The sequence below is a fragment of the Polyodon spathula genome, chromosome 4, assembly GCF_017654505.1.
Source record: "Polyodon spathula isolate WHYD16114869_AA chromosome 4, ASM1765450v1, whole genome shotgun sequence".
In the NCBI taxonomy this organism is placed as follows: Eukaryota; Metazoa; Chordata; class Actinopteri; order Acipenseriformes; family Polyodontidae; genus Polyodon; species Polyodon spathula.
In genome coordinates, this window is record NC_054537.1 from 72,129,283 (window position 1) to 72,150,302 (window position 21,020).

At 37.5% G+C, this 21,020-nt stretch overlaps 1 protein-coding gene across 10 annotated transcripts in view; it reads left to right on the forward strand.

Annotated features, from left to right (window-relative positions):
* Positions 1-21,020, forward strand: part of LOC121314818 (kinesin-like protein KIF13A) — a 112,405-nt gene that overhangs the window by 81,959 nt on the left and 9,426 nt on the right. For 9 of the 10 annotated variants that reach the window (XM_041248519.1, XM_041248517.1, XM_041248518.1 and 6 more), the window contains 19 exons: positions 1,622-1,784; positions 2,274-2,417; positions 3,090-3,239; positions 4,059-4,223; positions 5,039-5,212; positions 6,912-7,063; positions 7,655-7,787; positions 10,122-10,268; positions 11,332-11,367; positions 13,636-13,735; positions 14,224-14,350; positions 15,708-15,763; positions 16,267-16,391; positions 16,610-16,786; positions 17,444-17,536; positions 18,105-18,257; positions 19,833-19,910; positions 20,035-20,085; positions 20,616-20,712. In XM_041248519.1, the coding sequence (XP_041104453.1) occupies positions 1,622-1,784; positions 2,274-2,417; positions 3,090-3,239; positions 4,059-4,223; positions 5,039-5,212; positions 6,912-7,063; positions 7,655-7,787; positions 10,122-10,268; positions 11,332-11,367; positions 13,636-13,735; positions 14,224-14,350; positions 15,708-15,763; positions 16,267-16,391; positions 16,610-16,786; positions 17,444-17,536; positions 18,105-18,257; positions 19,833-19,910; positions 20,035-20,085; positions 20,616-20,712 (2,321 nt within the window). The remainder of the gene's footprint in view (positions 1-1,621; positions 1,785-2,273; positions 2,418-3,089; positions 3,240-4,058; positions 4,224-5,038; positions 5,213-6,911; positions 7,064-7,654; positions 7,788-10,121; positions 10,269-11,331; positions 11,368-13,635; positions 13,736-14,223; positions 14,351-15,707; positions 15,764-16,266; positions 16,392-16,609; positions 16,787-17,443; positions 17,537-18,104; positions 18,258-19,832; positions 19,911-20,034; positions 20,086-20,615; positions 20,713-21,020) is intronic. The other variant, XM_041248513.1, reaches the window with a different exon arrangement.

Here is a 21,020-nt window from a genome sequence, read left to right on the forward strand (position 1 = left end):
GTAAAAGGCCGCTTTTATATCATGGAGAGCATCTGTCTATCTTGGGTAATAGATATAATTCCTGGTGCGTTTCAACAGAGCATTCAGCATCTGCTGTAAACACAAGGAAAACGTGGGTTGGGATATCCCACCAATTGCTGACAATTGTCTGAAACGACCCAGATGCCAAACAATGCCGTGTGCACAGCAATTTCACTAGACCTGGCACTGCATGACACCTAGCTGTAGTGGCTCTAGAACAGATTTGATCTCCTCATAGAAGGCTAGTATGATCTCTGTGCTCAATCTGTATCTAGTTATTAACTCCTCCTCACACAGCCCTAGTAATGTCTGCCTGGTCTGAAATCCTCTCTTCCTGACTCTTCTTCTCACTCTCGCGTGCAGCTCTTCTGTTCTTATTTGTGCTCCTGGTTCTTCTTCTGTGACACCACCTAGTATGCTGTTTTATAATGTAATATGCATACTTTTCTACCCATTTAACATTATTACTTATATTTAAATAACTCGAACACAGTACTGATTTGCCTGCCACTGGTTCGTAAATACAGCAGGTGTACAAAGCACACAGTTTAGTGAATCTTGTTCATTTCTGTATATTATTACAACAGATACATGTGTGCATTGGATATGAACAAATACTGCACATATATATCTTTTTTTTGTGTGTGTGTGTGTATATATATATATATATATATATATATATATATATATATATATATATATATATATATATAGATAGAAAAGAACAGTCTTGTTTTTATGGTGACCAGGTTTAATAAATGTGGCAAAGTGGCTGTGTGAACTGGGGACGGATTGCGTGGTGATGCGGTGCCCCCCGGTGCAGGAGTGAAAGGCAGACAATTGTAATCCTTTTGGAAAGTGCTTTTATTTGTATTCCAGGTCTGGAGACCGTTTAAATAATAAATCCCCGGCAATACACAACTATGTGTAAAGCATGGGGATAACAAAACAGGGCACAGTACCAAACAGAAAACAAACACACGGTCACCAGTCTTGGGTGAGTGCAGACGTGCTTGTGGTGCGTGAAGACACAGGTATTTCGTGATGGTTTTGTGCAGTGGTGATCCGGATTGTGCTGACCCTTGGCGACAGCTCTGGATTTGTGAGTTAGCTGTCTGGTGGTGCAAAACACAGACAGTTACTGGACAGACAAAACACAACACACAACACGTTTTTCTTTCTCAATGAGAGCTCCTCTCTCGGTCCTTCTCTCTACTGAGCTTTTACCCACACGAAGGAAAAGATCAGCGATACCTTGGCCCCTATATGCAATCCTGCATGACATCTTGGTAAACAGTTGCAGCTGCCTTATTGCTTGCAGCTGCCCCTCGTTTACCTTTCAGGTCAATACGGTCTTACAACAGAGTCTCACTTCTTTCCAGGCTGTCCGACTTCCCGGCCCCGGAAACGAACTGTCAGGCCAGCCCTTCCAGATACTTCTCCTCCCGTTCTTTAGCGCCCTCACAGGTCGGGAGGGAGATTTACCACCAGAACTCATTGTCTTTCTGTCACAATAACCCAGACCTTTTTTTAATTTGTATCGGTACAAAATAAACTGAATAATTGTTTTCCAAAATGTTTTTTCCCATTTATTTTCTAGAGACGAGCTGTTCAGGCAGAGTTTATCCAAGCTGCGTGAGCAAGTAGTCCGAGCCAATGCACTTGTTAGAGAAGCCAACTTCTTAGCGGAGGAAATGAATAAGAACACAGACTACCAGGTGACACTCCAGATTCCAGCTGCCAACCTCAGCACTAACAGAAAGGTGATTTATTTTTTTTTTGTCTGAAATATTTAATTGTCCAGTATAATTAACTATAATTTGCTGACAGTTGCTTCAGCTTTTGTTTCTGATGGTAAAAACAAGTGAGCATTATGAAATTAAAAAATATTGAAATTTTTTTTTTTTTTTTTTCAAGCTTCACACTTTTTGAATAAATGGAAATCGTACTTATTCATATAAAAAGAGTAACTACATAGATGGCGTTCCATGGCTCAGGGTACTAAAAGTTACGCTATTTTTACAGCAAGGTTCATTTTTCTCAGTAAAATATCCAAGTTTTTTATTGAAAACAAATAAGGCAAAGGGTATATTTGAGTGAGAACAGAATCTAAATATGTCAGTGTTGTCCAGGGATATTGCAGTTTATAGCTTAATTTTGCTAAGCTATAGTAGAATGCAGAATGAATGCTTGTTGTGACTGGGCAGTTTTTATTTTTCATCCCATTTTATATTGTGCGTTTGCTTTTCCAGCGAGGAGTTATCGTGAGCGAGCCCGCTATCCAGGTACGGAGGAAAAGGAAAGGCACCCAGGTGTGGACCATTGAGAAGCTGGAGAACAAACTGGTGGATATGAGAGATCACTACCGCGACTGGAAAGAGGACACAGCGGAGAGCGTAAGTACTGGAACCTACCTACCTCTGGACCGCTTGTTGTACTTGGTTTAAAAATTCAGAACTAAGGTGTTTGAACCCTATCGGTCCCAGAGTTAAAGATAATCCCTTATAAGAAAATGTCACTTAGTGTCTTAATCCAATCAAATCTTATATTAGTTCAAACCCAAGACTGGTTTATTGATAGAATCTCCATTTGTATATATTTCCCTTGGGGAAATTTCTTCACATATAACAGATCAACCAATCGTAGTTTGCAATTGATGAAAATTGAGTTAGATTTGATCATGTGCACGGGTATAATTCTGTGCATAGAACAAACAACACAATTCTGAGGAAAACCATCTCCATGTTTTATTGTTTTAATAGTTGTTGAGTGGTCTGTTTTTGTGAAAAAATAAAGTGCAGGAGAGGATCATGGCCTCAAGCAGTGCTGCAACCTTATATCCTACAGAGCATCTCAGGAATACTTGATAATTGCAGAATGCATGCACAACACTTTCTAAAAAGGGCTAGTGATTTTTGTAGCCAAAACAGTATTTAGAGCCCAATACCTCAAACCTACAACAAACTACTTTGCCTTGTTTTTTCATGTTTTAAATATAATCCGGTGTTTGCAATTTGACGTAACCCACTTCTAAGAACTGTCTCCTTTGTATTTTTTTTTTTTTTTAGCAAAGCAAGTTCAGTGACAAACAGGGTGACCCTTTCTATGAGGCCCAGGAAAACCATAACCTCATTGGTGTAGCAAATGTTTTCTTGGAGTGCCTTTTCCATGACGTCAAACTTCAGTATGCAGTTCCCATCATCAGCCAGCAGGGGGAGGTAAGAGCAAAGGAAAAACAAGGCAACACTCATCTGTTAACCTTTCTGAGGTGCTATTTTAAGTACATGCATGGTAGCTAATGTCAGAATAGCTTCCACATGATTTTCAATCACATGTAGCTGAGTGTAAAGTGCAGTATCCTTCAAGAATGTTGTTTTGAGAGAGTTGTACTTTTATTTGAAGATGAAGAATAAAGAAACACCTGCTAAAAGGCAAGGATTCCTAAAAGCCCTTACACTTTCATGTAATTTTACAATGCTATTGTCACCACAGTGTCAAAGCCTCATGTGTCAGACAGTTATAAAATCCTTGCATGATAAATGTATTGGTGACCTTGACCTTAACCTCTGACCTTATGCGGCTGTCATATTGAAGTTGACACTTTGAATGGATGTTTGCTGCAAGGTGTTATTCTGTATTCTATGAATGTAGTTCACATGGCTGAGATTTCCTTGCTGGCGGAGTTTTTGAGGGCCATGTTTTGGTAACTTCTTTACCTTGTCATGTTGCTTGTGGCTCTTTTTGGTTAATGTAGCTTAGTTTTTATAGATAAAGTTCCACATATTTCATCCTGGCCGTAAACTAAGCTTAAACACCTCCAGGCAACGTCATGATGCGCTTTCTTTGTAGCTAGTTTGTCTACATTGACTATGAGATACAAAACCTGACCAGATTGGTTGGGCGACCAGTGAAAACAGCCAGTTTTGTTGCCGTGGGCACCTGCAGCCAGGAGCGGCAGGCATCAGAAGCGGGGCATTATTTACGTTGTTGTGTTAGGGAAGGCAAGATGATGGAACAGGCTGTGGTTTGCTCTGTAGGTTGCAGGTAGACTACACGTGGAGCTGATGCGGGTCAGTGGAGCTGTTCCTGAGCGTCTGGCAGGAGGAGACGACTCTTCTGAGAACTCCAGTGAGAGCGGCAGCTATGAGGTGATGGACAACAATGGAGAAATCGTCCACATTGCAAAGAAACTATCATGCAGAGTAGGTGCAATTACCATACATAGCAAATTGGAAAATAACTTTTATTGAGATGGGAATTAGAATTGATTCCTGTTCACATTCCATCTGAAAAGTGACAAACAAGGCTTTAAAATCATTTTTTTCCAGTTGGCTTCAGCAACATTTTCACTGGTTCTCCTGCACTGAATCTTTTTTTTTTTTTATTTTTTTTTTTAAATCACATTGTTTACACTGCTTCCTGGTACCCAACACTGGTGGCAGTCTGTTTAATAGTCTGGCCTCACTTCCATAGACCTGTGTCGTACAGCTGTGGTAGATCATATGTGTGAGTCTGACACAGGAAGACTTTCAAAAGCTATAGCATGGTATATCTGCTATTAAAGTAAAAATACAACTAAAGAACGTCGTTCTAGAGCTCCAAGATAATGTCATGAGATCAGATGGACCATCCTCAGAGCTTTAAAGAATGTTTTGAATGTCTGAAAGTATGTTTTCTGTCATACTTTATTTCTAGACTACAGTCAACAGCAGTCTTGGAACAGCTTCATGAATATACCACTTTATTTAATCTGTCAAACTTTTAAAATATATAATTCTTTAAATGACTCAAGTTAAACCTCCCTGAATAGGTCTCATCGCTTTTAATCTAATAAAAGGTTAGACAATGGATTATAAAGCCTTGGTTATCACTCCAGACTAAGGAATGAAAAGTTGGCCATTTTAAATATGTTTGGTGTAAGGCATAATATAGTACGTTTTATACCAACATTGATTACAAATGTGCTATGGGCTGTGTCCTTTTGGGGTATTTAACAAATTCCCTTACCTTCTTCCAGGTGAAAATCAAAGAAGCCACAGGTCTACCCCTGAACCTTTCCAACTTTGTCTTCAGCCAGTATACCTTCTGGGATCAGTCTGAGGCCACTGTTGCACCGCCTATGGTCAACCCTGACATGCCGTCTGTAAAGAACAAGGATGCACGGTTCACAGTGAAATTTGAGCACTGCAAGGTAAAAAAAATAAAAAATAAATAATGCAGCTGGTGTTTCCAGTGTTAAATAAATCTACACTGGTTACAAATGTCAACATCTACCATAATGACTGTATTTTCGGCATTTTACACCAATTGTACTTGGTCACTAATAACAGATACAGGAGTTCCTAGTGCAAAGCTATTGGAAATTACTTTTACTGGCTTCAAAACTACCACTGCTACCAAAGTAGTAGCAAAGTAAGCTTTAAAATGTGTTTCTTATTATTGCCATTTTCTAAATGTATTATTGACATTATCAACGTTGCCTTTCTCGTATTATCTTGATTTGAATTTAGATGTCACAGTTTTGTGCACAAGCAATATGAAAATAAATATAATTTTAAGAATAAAATACAAATATGACATAGTTGTAATTACAGAAAGTGTAATTTTTTTTTGTTTAAAATAAAATGTCATGTCTTAGCATTATAGCACAGTGCAAAATAGAGACTTGTTACCAATGCACATTGTGCCAAATTAGAGCCACGTGTTTTTCACAAATATGAAATAAGATTAAGTGAACATACTTTTAAATAAATACTTGCAATCATAGTTGTCAAGACTCAGCTGTTACCATATATGCGGTCTGAAGGGAAACGGAAGCTCTGACTAGCACTTGCAAAGTATAATTTGGAGCGAGTCATTCAATGAAAGTTGTGATGGGAGAAAATAGACGTTTGTTTCTAAAATGCCTAAGCCATGCAAAACAATTAAACAACGCTGTAGAGAATTTGAGCATGAGAGGATGTATGCAGCTGAAAATGACAAAATAATAATGTGCAGATTTTGCAGCTGTTGGCTGAAATGGGAGTCGAAATATACCATCGTTGAGCATTACCTGCTTATTCTTTTTGGAGAAAGTTAAGGCTTGTTTGCTTGTGTTTTGTATTGGTATGATAATTCTTTGTTTTCTTTCAAGTGGTGGTGACTTTGCACAGGAGCAAATGCCGTTTTGGTTTTGAATGAATTTGAATGAATGAATCTGCTTTGCTTTAAATACTGTGATTCTCCAAGCTTGTTGTAAACTGGAGCTGTGCTAAAATGCAATGGGATTGAAATACAATTCCTGTTGTTTTTTTAATGGGTAGATTGCTGTATGCACAGTTTATTATGACAGCCCCACAATAGCAGGGCAGTGTAAATATATATTTATTTTATCTTTCTGTATTCAATGTAAATGTAAATAGACAATTAATTAAAAATAGTGGGGGACTGAATGTTGCCGTTACTGCCGCTAATGAGAAATTATGGTAACTAAATTATTTTTCTGGGCTTGGTCTGTTTTTCAATGTTTAAAAAAAAAAAAAAAAAAGATAATGTTTAATAAAAAATATCTATAGAGTTAAAACATGTTTTTATTTATATGCATCTTTTTGAGTTATTTTATTAATCCTTATCCGTAATAAAACGAAGTAAAACAGCATTGTTAGATAAAATGAAATTTGTGAAAAATAAAATGAAAAATTATTTTAAGAAAAAAATAAATAAATAAATAAATAAATAAAATCACAGGGCACTATGCCAAATATATTTGTTCTGTCTTTTAAAAAAAAAAAAAGAGTTTTACTGAAGTCGTTGCTGCTGTCTTATGGTATCCCTGTGCTCTTTGCTGAAGACAGAGCATTGCCTTTTTAAGTTCACACTTTTAATGTTGATGTCTCTTGCCTTCTTTCCAGGACTACGTGGTTCACGTGACAGAGGAATTCCTGGAATTCATTTCGGATGGTGCCTTGGCTATCGAGGTGTGGGGTCACCGATGTGCAGGAAATGGCAGGTCACTTTGGGAGTTAGACGCAATGGAGGCAAAAACACGAACACTCAGAGACAGGTACATATGACAGTATAGCCTTCCTGCATTGCAACCTTAGATTTCTTTCTTCAGATGTGTACAAAAATAACATTCATTGCTAACCATAAAGGTGCTTTCTATTTAATTATTTATTTATTAATCATGTTTTACTGGGGGAGGGTGGTTGGACAGCACCATTGCAATACACAGAGACAAAACAATATATTGATGGGGATTCTGCAGGGAGCGTCGCATTGGCACTGATACTCCCGCAAGTTAGGGAGGCATAACCAGAAGGGACTGTTTCTCCTCATCACGCTACACCAGCAGTGCTGACCTTTGTCCTCCCAGAGGCCGATAGCTCGCTGACATGCGCTCTCGAGTTATTGGTTGGAGAAGAGGAAGCTGGCTTGGTTGTGGAATCGGAGGTCATCCACTGAACCTACAGACCTCCTGAGCTGTGTGTGGAATTGCTGCAGTGAGAGGAAAATTTAATTGGATATTCTAAATTGGGGAGAGCATCTCTTAAGTGAAATGCGGATATTTCAGTATAATAAAGGTCTCTGTAGCTAACAAATCACTGTACTGCTTGTTGAAGTACCAATTCCTTTTTGTTTTTCCCCCCACTAGATGGAGTGAAGTGTCTCGGAGAATTGAAATGTGGATTTCCATTCAGGAGCTCAATGAGATGGGGGAGTACACGGCTGTGGAGCTGCACCAGGCTAAAGACGTCAACACTGGTGGGGTCTTTCAGCTCCGGCAGGTACGGGAGAATCGCTGAGTGATGGAGCAGGATTTTCTATACTGCGATTCGACCATTATTATCAAATTTGAAATGACTCTGTCGGTCTTTCGTCGATTAGACACTAGAGCAGGGGTGTCAGACTCATCTGCCAGCAAGGGCCATTTTAAGTTAAGACTTCACTTGGTGGGCCGCACCATAAAAAAAAGTTACATATAGTAAATAAATAAATAATAAAATAAAAGATGTTAGCGTATATAATGTTAAGTCTCAATATTTAACTTTATTTCCAAAATATAAAGTTTTTAACACCACTGGAAAAAAAAATACTGGCAGGCTGTGAAAATGTGGTTTAGTAAACGGTATCACTATGAAATTGCCCTTTTTTTATGACTTCTGTCCAGACACTTGGCATTTCTTTTCTGGCACCAGTGTCTTGATATCTGTCTGTATATCCTTAGCTGTGGCCACTCGCAACACAGCAGCCAAGTGTTCATCTGTTAACCGTGATCTGTGTGTTATTTTTATTTGCTAGTTGTTCACTGCAGCGTTTGTCGTCTTCATCATCAAACGAATCTTTGCTTAACTCTTGAATCTGTCAGCACGCAGTGGAGTGAACAAAATTTTGGTTTGACACATGTTGCTGCCCCAAATTCAGCTTTGCTTTGAAAGCACCTCTTCATTCATTAATGTTACGATCTGCTTTAGCCCTTGCTTTTGTGTTTCAAATGTTCATTTGCTCGGTGAGGTCAACAAGAAACGCAAGATCTAGTAGCCATAAGAACCACAAGATGTTTTCCTCGTTCCGACATGAGTCCTGTGTTATTTGACGCAAGTAAAAGAACTGTTTCAGCACTGCCCCACGACTCAGCCAACTTACGGAGGTAAAATACAGTAAAACATCATACTGTGATTCCAACTCATTTAACAAGGCATGGAACTGTCGATGTTGCAACCCCCTGCTGCTGATGACATTCACACACTTGATAACGATGCTCATTATGTGTTTTAATTCTGCAACTTTTCAGTATAATGCCAGTTGGTGCAGAATGCAGTATAAGAAACTTGGTACTTCCGCATTTATTTCTTTAATTTTTTTCCAGCACTCTGCCAGCTAGTCCACTCTTTTGCCCAGTCATAGATGGTGCACCATCTGTTGTAGTCCCAGTTATTTTCTTCCAAGGTAATTCTGTATTTTCCATGGAAGTTTAAATAAAATGCCTTTTCTGTGGTTAATGCTTGATAAGCTTAAAAGCTCTTCATTAACATTAAAGTCTTGGGTTATTCCTCTTGCAGAAATTGCAAGCTGTGCAGTGTCAACGACATCTGTGCTCTCCTTCATGGTTCCTGAAAATGCACAGAAGTCCCTTGGTTTTACTTTAAGCTGCAGTTTTTAATATTACCTGCCATTTTGGTAATTCGCTCAGCAACTGTGTTTCGAGACAGCTTGATTTTAGAAACGTTTTCTCTTTTTTCAGGGCATACAACATCGAGCATGCACCTTTTAACAAATTCGCCATCTGAAAAAGGTTGCAGTCGCTTTCTTAACAATAACTTTTTTTAACCATAGCTTTTTTCATCTTTGTCAGCACAAGCCTTTCCAGTAAACCTCAGAATACGCTGCTTTGTGCAGCATGTCATAGTGCCTATGTTATAATCTTTCAGAACTTCAACCGTTGCACTGCAAATCAGACACATTGCCTTGCCGTCAAATTCAGCGAAAAAAGAATCTGTCCAACGATTTTGGAATCTTCCACTTTTCGCTTCCATGACATCACCAGCTACTTTTTGACAACAGATTTACAAGTTTTACACAAAGTAAAATAAATAGTTTAAACAAGCCTTTGCTTCACTATCCTAATCAAAATTGTATGTGCTGTGCTGTTACACGTGTGTGTGAGGAAACAAATCCTGTGCACCATTTGATTTTCTATTTTTACTTGTTGAATGCACGTGTTCTATTAAAGAGGTGGGTTGTTTTAAAGAAGAATTCCAAAATAAGACAATACATTAATGCAGTTTTAGAAATGAATGGGCGGGCAGCCAAAAATTGCCCCATGGGCCAGATGTTTGACACCCTTGCACTAGAGGATAACCAGGCATCCACTGAGGGAAGATTTGTTCACCTTAACCAGTTAACATGACTTTGGGTGGGTTTTTCAGCAGGACTGCAAAATTCCTGCAGAAGTAGCTGACTCAAGTATTTGATACCAAAGGCAGATATTTATTAACATGTCTGATATGTACTCATTAGGTTTTTACCTGAATTTTAAAGCCTGATTTCTAGACTGGACTAATGGAGTCTTGTGGTCTTTTTGTATGTGTGCAATGATGGTATGGTTGTGTCCTGCACAGGGTCACTCTCGCAGGATCCACGTCACAGTGAAGCCTGTCCAACAGTCCGGCACGCTGCCTCTCATGGTGGAGGCCATTCTCTCAGTTTCTATTGGCTGTGTTTCTGCTCGATCAACTAAACTGCAACGGGCCTTGGACAGCTACCAGGTAACACAAGTTCATAGCGCAGGAAAGAAACTATTATCTATATTGACATTTTACTAGGAAAACCCTTGAAGACTCATTAGACCCTTTTCATAAAGTGTAATTTACTGCTATTTTTTGAAAGGTAATAAAACACCTCATAAGAATCTAATTACAGTAATGAAGCCAAAATGTTTGTCCTCCTGGCTTATAGTTTATTAGACTTGAAGTTGGGAGGTTTACTACTCAAGCTTCCACACATACTGTACATAGAGGCTGTCAGTGAGACAAGTTGCACTGTTATCAGATTATGTTGTTTTTTTAAAGATAAAAATGAAAGCATCTGTGATTTCAGATTATTTGTGTATATTGACATACCATGGTGTAGCCCTTCTTTTAAACATGTATTTAATGAATTGATTCCAACATATAATTTCTTGTACATAAACCTTCATATCTGCATTTCCATTAACCATACCATCCTAATACTATTTGCGTACCTTTATGTCAGGCAGAAATAGACAAGTAGTTTTTAGGTAGCACATTGTCCAGCCTTACCTTCTCAAATGTACTGGTCATACAGACACGTTAGTGTGTCCCATATAGCTGTGGTGTCTTATTGATCTAAAACCGCCGATATGAGATCAGATGTGGCTGTCATTCTGTCTCCTACATGACTCATTTCAGACATTATTTATTCTTATAATATTAACCCTCTTTGTTATAGCCTTTGACAAGAGTGAGACTATAGTCATTGCACTAAAAAAATATGTATAATAAACAGTGCTGAAAAATCGGAAAATAACCACTTGCAGAGTGAACAGATTTGGAGTGGTTACAAGTAATTTAAAGTAATAATTAGTAATTTTAAATATTAAGTAATTAAATTACTTAGGATAGTGTTTTTTACTTTAAGGTTTTAGGTAATCTTTGTAAATTTCTTTACTTGATATTCGTGTTTACATTTTACTCAATACAAAAATGTGTTCACCTTATACCTTACGATACAATTCTATTTAATGTGTTTTTTTATATATACATATATTGCATGCTGTTGTGTTTTACTGAGTTTATTTTCTTCTACCAGAAAGAGGATGTTGGTGATGATATGGATAGTTACCAGGTATTATGACTACTGTTGCTGTTGCTATGGATACTATGGCATGAGGCACAGCGCTGCTAATGGCAAGCTATCCATACATGGGACAGACAATAATCAAAATAACTGGGGCTACAATCATGATCATTAATACATTAATACAGTACATTTTTAAACAATGTAATGCACATTGAACTGCCTCATTAAGGGACATCCAGGGACAGATTTGCTAAGCTTTTGCTCATTAAGATTTCTTTGGGACGTGTCAGATCACACCCTGCAAGTGTTTTGACAGATTCTTTGCCCCAGTAGTTCTGCATTTATTTTTCACTCCAATTTCTTGTTGTAGTGTAGTCAGTGGTATAGCATATGTGGCAATGTAGCTATCACACTACCAGGAAGTTAAAGTAGTCAGTACAAAAGGAGTTGGTTAGTTGGTGAGGAGGGTAAAGAACCCCAAAAGATAACTTTTACATCTACACCCTACTGACTAGATTGACAGGACTCCAGTCCCACCTACTGGACATTTAAACAGCACTTCATATTCACAAGTAGGATGAATTCCCCCCACCCCCACCCAAAAAAAAATAAAAAATACAGCAATCCTGGCAGGATGTAATGGACATGCATGTTGACCCAATCCCAACAAAATATTTACACCTCGGGGTGGGGGAGGATATGCCTGGGATTTTATTAAATTATTATTGAGAAGTTTCATAAATCTAAAACACTGTTTCTTTTGCACTTTTGGTTAAACGTTGATACATGGGTTTTATTAAAACCAAAGCAATGTTAAACTAGCCGTCATTCCAGGGTTTTTAAAGAAGAGATGAATGGGTACCAGATGTTGAAGTTGGTAAAGGTATTAGTCAACCCATTAGCTTTTGAGGTGTCTAAAATGGTGGTCTTTCAACAGTTAGGTGTATATTCAGGTGATCGTTAGAAAAAAGGTTATTGCAGGGTAATCATAATTCTAAAAGAAAAGCGTTTTACGCATAGATTTAAAGGAAGCGTAGACAATGAATATCTCAGATGTCCCAGTGAGTAATCTTGATGGCAGATGCATTTACTAACTCCAGCTGGCTGTATCTTTACTTCTTGCCACTGCTACATTTGTTGAGAATTAAAGGAAACATGTTTTCCTGTTTCTGAAGCATGGCTGCATGATTTATTTGCATGAGAAAATCATTGTAAATCTGTCACAGGGGAACCTAATCTGAAACATTTAACAATTGCCTTTCTTCGCAAGCACCTACATGCGCTGACCTGGTTAATTAATGAACATGAAATAATTACACTTTGATTTGACTGGCGACGTGTAGGTAAATGGTTTTGTTCCATATTGTGTTAAGTGTTATTAAAATACAGTGCCCCCTATTAATAAAGGTACCTTTTTAATATCATGAAAAGTATTATGGCGCCAGTTTCCCCCATAGTAACATTTCACTTAAACGTGCATGGATTTGCAGTGGAAGATGTGTACATTAGTGCAATCTTTTCACTACAGTGGTATTAAGAGGAAACACTATTTCTAATGGCTTCTAATTGAATACAAATATGGACTGTATGTGCATACTTGCAGAGGTGTAGGTAGTATTCTGTATTTGTGACAAAAGGAACAAAACTGTTTACAGTGCACTTCTCTATATTAAAAATGTATGTTTTTAAAACAATGTAGGGGAGGGCAACCTGTGCTTTTATGGGTTATTTTATTCATTTTAAAACAGGACTTTGTCTTCCTAAAAACATGTAATTCTGCCCAGATATTTTAGTAACATTCTAATTGCAGTTAATGTCCAATTTGCGCTCCGATCCAGATCAAACAGAAGTATACAAATTATCAAAGCTAAAGCAATACAGAAAATTGTGTATTTTTTCAGAACATTTACATTCTTGTGGAGTCTACTGAATTTATCTTTGTCGTTTCATCTAAAATAATAGTATTTGTCACTTGAGGGATGAACGCAATATATGAAAACTTTGGTAGGCTTTACAATTTCTGAACTAATCTTCTCCGTTCAGTAGTACACTAACATTGCTGAAGAGATTGATCATGGCGTATAAACAGTTAGGGTGGATCTGTGATGTGCACCGCGACAGATTACTGTATTATGTAGCTTTATAGCACAGGCAGTGCTGCTAATGAGCTGCCTTCGCAAGCCGGTTTTGTTTTAAATCCTCAAAGAAATTGCCCCTTTTTTTGTTTGCCCTCCCCTAAAAGTCTTGCAATAAGATATAGCAGGAGAGTGTGAACAAGTCTTCGTCCCCTTGTTTGCTCTTGTAATTCAACAGGAGGAAGATTTAAACTGTGTGAGAGATAAGTGGTCTGAAGCATTAATAAAGCGCAAAGAATACCTGGATGAGCAAATCAAAAAAATCATCAATAAACAAGGTTTGTGAAGAAATGCATGTCTGTTTGTGATAACGTTTCTCCATTAGTTTAAATACCGAAACTAAGAAATAGTAGTAGTAAAAAGATGTTTATATAAAATTCTTCCATAGCCATTTCAAACAACGTCTGTTTATAGCACTTGAATCGTGTCTTGTACTATGCATAATCATTGGGAAATTTTTATCATACAGTTTAGAAGCTCACGGTAGTCCTCAATCCATCCTGTCTTTCAGAATTCCCCATGTTTAGGTATACTATTGAAATTACCAGGTGCCAGGAATTTGAGTAATCGGACCCCTGCTAAATTATCACCAGTATCAATAAGTCTTACCAGAGTCTGTATGTTTACTATTAGGACCTGTTCATGTACAGTAGCTATAGGGGAGAAACAATCAGTAGCCTTATTGCTCAAACTCCTGGTTCTGAAACCTAGGATGGGTGAAGGACTAGTATCTAACCCTGATCGTATTTGGTCTTTTTACCCGCAGAGAAAACGGATGACGACATGGAGCGGGAGGCCCGTCTTGTGGAGCAGTGGGTGGGACTGACGGAGGAGAGGAACGCAGTCCTGGTGCCAGCGCCGGGCAGTGGCATCCCAGGAGCACCTGCACACTGGTGAGTGTCGTCAGCAGAGACCCTGATCCACTGCCCAGAGGCTCTGAAACAAGAGGGCTGCAAGAGCCCTACAGTATTTTACATGAAGCTGAACCCCCTCAGTCATTTTCAGAGACTTTTCATTGGGATGGCATCAGCAAAGCCTCCATGTTGTTAAAGATAATCCAATGGGGGTAGTTTTGAGAGATTTCAACCCATTGCACATACAAGAGTTAAAATAGCTTTTGTTAACGGTCAGAAACAGATGTGAAAAAGTATTTTTGCAAAACAAAAAAATGAATAGCTGTCACAGGCCCAAGAGATGGAGTCTCGAACTGGTCTCTGTTTCAAGGCCACATTTTAAGGTCTTGGTCTGGGTCTCGGCACGTCAGGTCTTGGTCTTGATAGCAGTCAGCACGCAGATCGGTCTCGTTCATAAAAATTCTCAAGATTTATTTTACTTCCTTGATGATCAGATATCCTTTTTTATCCTTTAAAATTCACACACAGTTTTATACACTGACAGTTATTAAATACAAGATAATGTAGCCATTATACTCTCGGTTTGGTACGTTTGGTCTCGGTACGTTCAGTATCAGTCTTGGTCTCAGTACATTTTGTTTGGTTTCGGTACGTTTGGGCTCGGGCTCTGTCTCGGTAAGTTTTGGTCTTGACTGCATCTTTGGTACAGATATGGCCAAAAGTTTTGCCTAGAATTTTAGGATTGAGACATAATTTTAAAAAAATAACAATAATAATAAATAAATATATGAACATACTTTAGATATTTTATTTAGCATTGTGTAATCAATAAAACTACAAAGTTAAATCGCAAAAGTCTACCAGAAGCCATAATAGTAATTCATGTTCACATTAGCAGTTCATGTTAGATTTAGAAATGTCACATTTTTAAATTTGTCAGTTTTTCGTCAAGGATAAAAAAAAAAAAAAAAAACTGTATATATCAATGTGTTAACATAATATTATTCAGCAGGTTTCATTCGACTTTGTGAAGCAAAATTTGTCAAGTCTATAGGATAATGCAAAACTTCTGACCACACCTGTAAATCTATCTTTTATTGGCCTGTATGGATTTTTGGCATACGTACATACTTCAGTTTTTCAGAATTGATACATCATGAGACGCATTCTCCTTAATTTGATCAGATTTTGTATGGGCATTTGCTGCAAATAAGATTCCAATAATAATGTTAATTACAACACATGGTTCTCCTAGCAACGATATTAAGTATTTAAAGTCATTTTTATGTCTTGTTCAGATTCATTATTGAGGATGTTTATTGCAAAAAATAAGTGACCTCCTGTAATACAACAAAAAATATGAATTAAAAATATAAATATCATGGTTTTGTTTCAGGGCTCCCTCCCCTGGAATGGAGGCTCATATTCCAGTCCTCTTCCTGGATTTAAACGGTAAGATATGTACTGTTTTGAACTCTGTTTAGAGGGATCCCCAAGTGGCTCGCCAGGTAAAGGGATGACCGTGTGGTGGCTTTATCCCTTTATCCCTTTAGGATATATTCTGCAGTCAGGGGAGCCCATGTCTATGACCCTTATTGTACAGGGTTGGCCATGGTAGTGTGCAAGCATCCACTATCATTCTCCTGGGTGTAATAAAGCAATTAGTTTGGTGTTTCTCCTGAGCTGTTGTGGGGGGTTGCTGCTGTGAGGGAACATAATTAGACATTCTAAAATAGGGAAAAATACCAGAGGAAAATATCTGGACACACCAAATGATCATTAATAATGGACTCTCTGGTTGAAAGGGCAGTATTTTATAGTACAAACCTATAAATCCCATTTAATATTTATTCAAAGGCCATTTTGGTACTATAAAAAGATGTGTAGTGCTTTTGGTTTTCAGTGTTTTGATTTAAACACTGTGAATATTGTTTGCTCCCTTTTCTCTTAAACAGCTGATGACCTCACAGTGAATGAACAGCTAACAGGACCTCATGCGGCAGGAGTCAACTCGATTCTGCCGAAAGAACACGGGAGCCAGTTCTTCTATTTGCCTGTCATCGGGCACAGTGATGATGAGGTACTACAGACCCATTAATGTGTGAATCAAAAGTGTTCATATTTTTAGCTATAGTACTTAGGGTTCTATAAGGCCTCAGTGGTAATCTGTCTGAAGGACACTTAACAGTGTTTTAAATAACACAGGTTTTAGCTAGTAGAATTAATCATTTTAAATATTGTTTTTTGTACATATATCTTTTTTTCAGTTATACTGAACAGTTAGCTTTTTTCTGCCAGGTGTTAGCTGTTGCTTCTTGGGACTCTTCAATCCATGACTCTGTGCACTTAAACAGAATAACACCTCAAAATGAGCGGATCTATTTAATCGTCAAGGCTACAGTTCAACTTAGCCATCCTGCTGCTATGGAGTTGGTGATAAGAAAGAGGATTGCAGTCAATGTTTACAACAAGCAGGTAAGAACAGTCTGGTTATAGAAAAAGGTGAGGCTTTAACAAACTGCTCTATACTAGAAGTTCAAGGTTGAATCCTGTCAAAACAAAAACGTACACTGAGCTAGTGCTGCTGTCTGAGAAAAGAAGAGAAAGCTAGAGTGGATATATGAGCTAGTAAACCTTTTTGTAATTAAAAAAAATAAATAATAATAATTAACGACAAAGCTGTTTAGGCACCAAATGCCATGTGTAATGTAAAATTACTGCACATGGGTTCAAATATAACAGATCTTAACTGGTTACTTGATTTAAATGATTACTTTTAAACAATATATAGTGCTGTCTTACTTAGTTATAAAGAGGTGACTAAGAGACTACCATTTGTGTTCTGCATTATAATGACAATTATGTTTTCAAGTGGAATGGAATAAAAGCCATAATCATATCATCTTCGAACCTGTTCTGTACTGTAGAGGGGGATGTTATTACAGGGTGGGGTCATTTCTTTTAAGAAACTTTAATTCATTTTTTTTTTTTTGTAGGAAGTTGAGCTTGTGCTTTTAAAATTACAATGTTTGCTCATTTGTGGTTTTGTTTGTTTGCTTTGCAAGACATTTGAGTTTTGAAAATATATATTATACTAAAGTTATATTCCTTGTGTCTGCCATGTTTTTTCAGAGTTTTACACAGAGTCTGAAGAGAAGAATGTCCATGAAAAACATGCTGTATTCCTGTGGCGTCACTTACGAAATAGTGTCGAATATACCAAAGGCAAGGAAATGAAAAAAATATCTGCATGAACTGCTTTGTTGTTCATTATTTTCATAAACAAGAAATGTCACTTTTTTATTCACGTGTAGTATAACCAATAGTTTCTGAATCATTATTATGTGTATAGACAGAAGAAAGAAAACAATAAACCATGGGGCCTAGGTGGCACATCATGCTAACAGTAGTTTCTTTTGCCTTTGAAGCTGGCTTAGGTCACCAAATTAGTGCCCTTAGTGAACATTAGCCTGCTTCACAAAATCACTGCACAATTTGGCACAATTTTCCATCTCTGCTTGAAAGAGGCCCAGGACTGAAGTAGGGGTTGTTCAAGTCAGGATTAAGGAGTAGCCCTAAATCTGGGAGGGGAAGCTCTCATACTGCCTGCTGGCACCATGCTTGTCTGCAGCCAGTCATCACCGGTGACCTTGTGTTCACAGCTAAAATCACATTTAAGGGGATGGTTAGCAGGCTTTCAGGCCATAATTGTTGGTCCTTTCTTTACAAAAGGCAGTAGATTGTGGTTTGGGAAGTTGATGTTTACTTTAATTCTGCTTCTTTGAAAACGCAGGCATCAGAGGAGACTGAGGACAGAGAGACGTTGGCGCTCATGGCAGCGAGAGGAGAGAATGAAGGTTCGGCTGACGGAGAGACCTACATTGAGAAGTATACTCGAGGAGTGCTGGAGGTGGAGAATATCCTGAGCTTGGAGCGGCTGAGACAGGTACAGCGAGACCGAAAGCAATGTTACCTAGGCGTCCAGTGCTAGTGAAATTGTGCAGTAAAAGAACATCCCTTCTAGCCTGAATATCAAATAGAAGTCTGCAACCACTTCTGCAATGGTCAAAGATCATCTGTTGAAATAAAGAAGGTGGTTATTAAAGTGGTCCATGGTTGCTTATTTCAGAACACTAGGTTTAAAAGGGATTTTTGCCTTTTTTTTTTTTAAGAAGCAGTTGAAAATGCAGCATTGTGAAGCTGCTTTTATTTATTTATTTTTTGGTTAAGTATGCCCAGTATTCAAAACTGAGCTGTTAGTTTAACACTAGAATGATCGCGTTTTATAGGCATACCTAGAACAATAATGACCGTTCAATTTGACCGGCATATTAAAAACAACATAAATATTATAATGGATGGACAAACAATTGAATGTAAGTCGTAGTTTTATTCAGTAACATCATATAAAGCATGTGCACAACCAAAACATTGTAAATAAACAGACATATGAACAGAAATGTGTTTATATATATACATTGCATAATGCATTCTCAAAAAATGATTTAAAAAAAAATGAAATAAACAATTATTTGAAAATAAATGTGTGTATATACAAGTATATCATATACATACAAAACTGTACAACTGAAACTATGTAATTAAGTATACATTTTTTTAAGTTAATAGGTTTATATTGCTTACATAACGCACATATACGCAACTGAAGCTATGTGTTTATATACAGACATAATATAATCGAAATGACGTGAATAAATAAACATTTGAACACAACAGGCTTAATTAACAATTGTTTACAAAGTCTTAAGTGCTGGCACAAATCACACAGATACTGCTTTTCAAAATATGCGGTGCATTTACCGCATTGTCTGTCTTTGCTGCATCAGAATCTTGTTTGGTAAAATTTACAGTAATTCCACTCTCTTCTGTCCTGCTAATTCAGCGATCCATTTGCGATGTGTATTGGGGTAACACTGAATTGCTTAGAAAAATATGTCATTTATAGTAACCATTGCAGAGACAGCCTGGCACACCGTGAGCTGTCAAGGCTGATTGATGGGCTATCAGAGGCTCATTGAAACAATAACAATGTCAACAGACAGCTCACTTGAGGAGTGCAGGCTGATAGAGACTCAATACGGCTGCAAGTCACGACTGCTAAACACAAATGGTACCACAATATTTCTGTTTTATATGTATCGGTCAATTTGACCACGCCTGGTTGGAACAGGTATGACCAGTATTTTGTCTCACTAATTTTAGAAACTACGCGATTCTTTATTTGTCAGGGGAATTAGTACATATATTTAGGAAAGCACAGCTCCTTATCTTAAATGCACGCACCACAATTTTAATTTAAATTCCAAAAACGGTTAAAATGACCGCCTTGGTCGTTCTAGTGTTAAAAACTTATGAAATGTGAGAGATTCAGAATTCTCCTTTTGTCTGTTTTTCTACTTTAAGTATATGAGGTCATTGCTGTGCCTTACAGTATAGTAAATGCTTTTTCTTTACTATTATTGAAAGCATATAAATCTTCTGCCTCCTTTTAATTTTCCAGGCTGTCACAGTTAAAGAAGCACTTTCTGCAAAAGGAAAGCATATAAGGAGAAGCATCAGCACGCCTAATGTCCAACACGTAAGAACAAAACCTGTATATACAAAATTGATATAAATATACCAGATAAAGGAAAAGTTATGTTAAGTACATTTAAATAAACTACAAATGTTTACCCTAAACATGTCCTCCTTCTTGTATTCAGGTGTCCTGTAGCAGATTAGACCTCTCTGGAGGTGATGAAGATGATTTCAAGGTAGGGTTTGTCCGATAAGCTAGTGTACAATCAAAATAAGACATTTAAGAAAAGTCCTTCAATACTTTGTTATAACCAGCAGGGAGCTTATCCAATGTGATGACACAGGGTAAATTTAACCATCAGAATCGAGGCACATATGAAGACAACTGTCTCTCTTTTCTATCACACTTATTGATAGATCTCACTTTGCAAATGATCATCATGAATATGTAGGAGTGATAGAACTGGACAAGCTGACAAAACAAATCATCTTGGTTGTCCATGGTGGACAAACCGCACAAGTTCTGCTGTTTTTCTCCAAGAACCAATATTAAAGCCAGGACAATAAAACATGTATAGTCGATTCCAGTCTAAAGTGGATTTTAATGAGAGTTTAGACTGTTATACTGAAGCTTCATTCATTTGGGATGATGGTAAAATTATAGTAGGTCAGACGGTTATGACTGCCAAACTTTCTTAAGTTGTGCCTGGAGAAGAATTTCAATTTGGTTCCCTTTTACTGAATACTCTACTGCCTTTCTTCACAGGGTCGTTCAGGAAGCCAACTCGACATATCTGACTGTTCTTCCAACTGTCAGGACATATCATTGTATGGCACACTGCCCAAGGACTCTCCACGCAAGAGTAAGAAAAACACTGGCAAAAATAAATACAAAAATACATCACTTGATACTAGGGCTGCTCCGATTTAAGCTTTTCTTAGCCAATACCGTCAACCAATATCAATTTAGATACCGATAATAAATAGTGCAGGTAAGTTATTGTTAACTACTAGAACAAGACATCTTTAAACCTGTTTTATAATTCTAGAGGTTAAAAAAATTAGCAGATGTCGTTTACTTGTTGTATTTGACAAAAATGAACAGGTATTGTTTACTTGTTGCATTTTTCAGAAAATGAATACAATGAATATTTTGTGCGCAATTTATTTT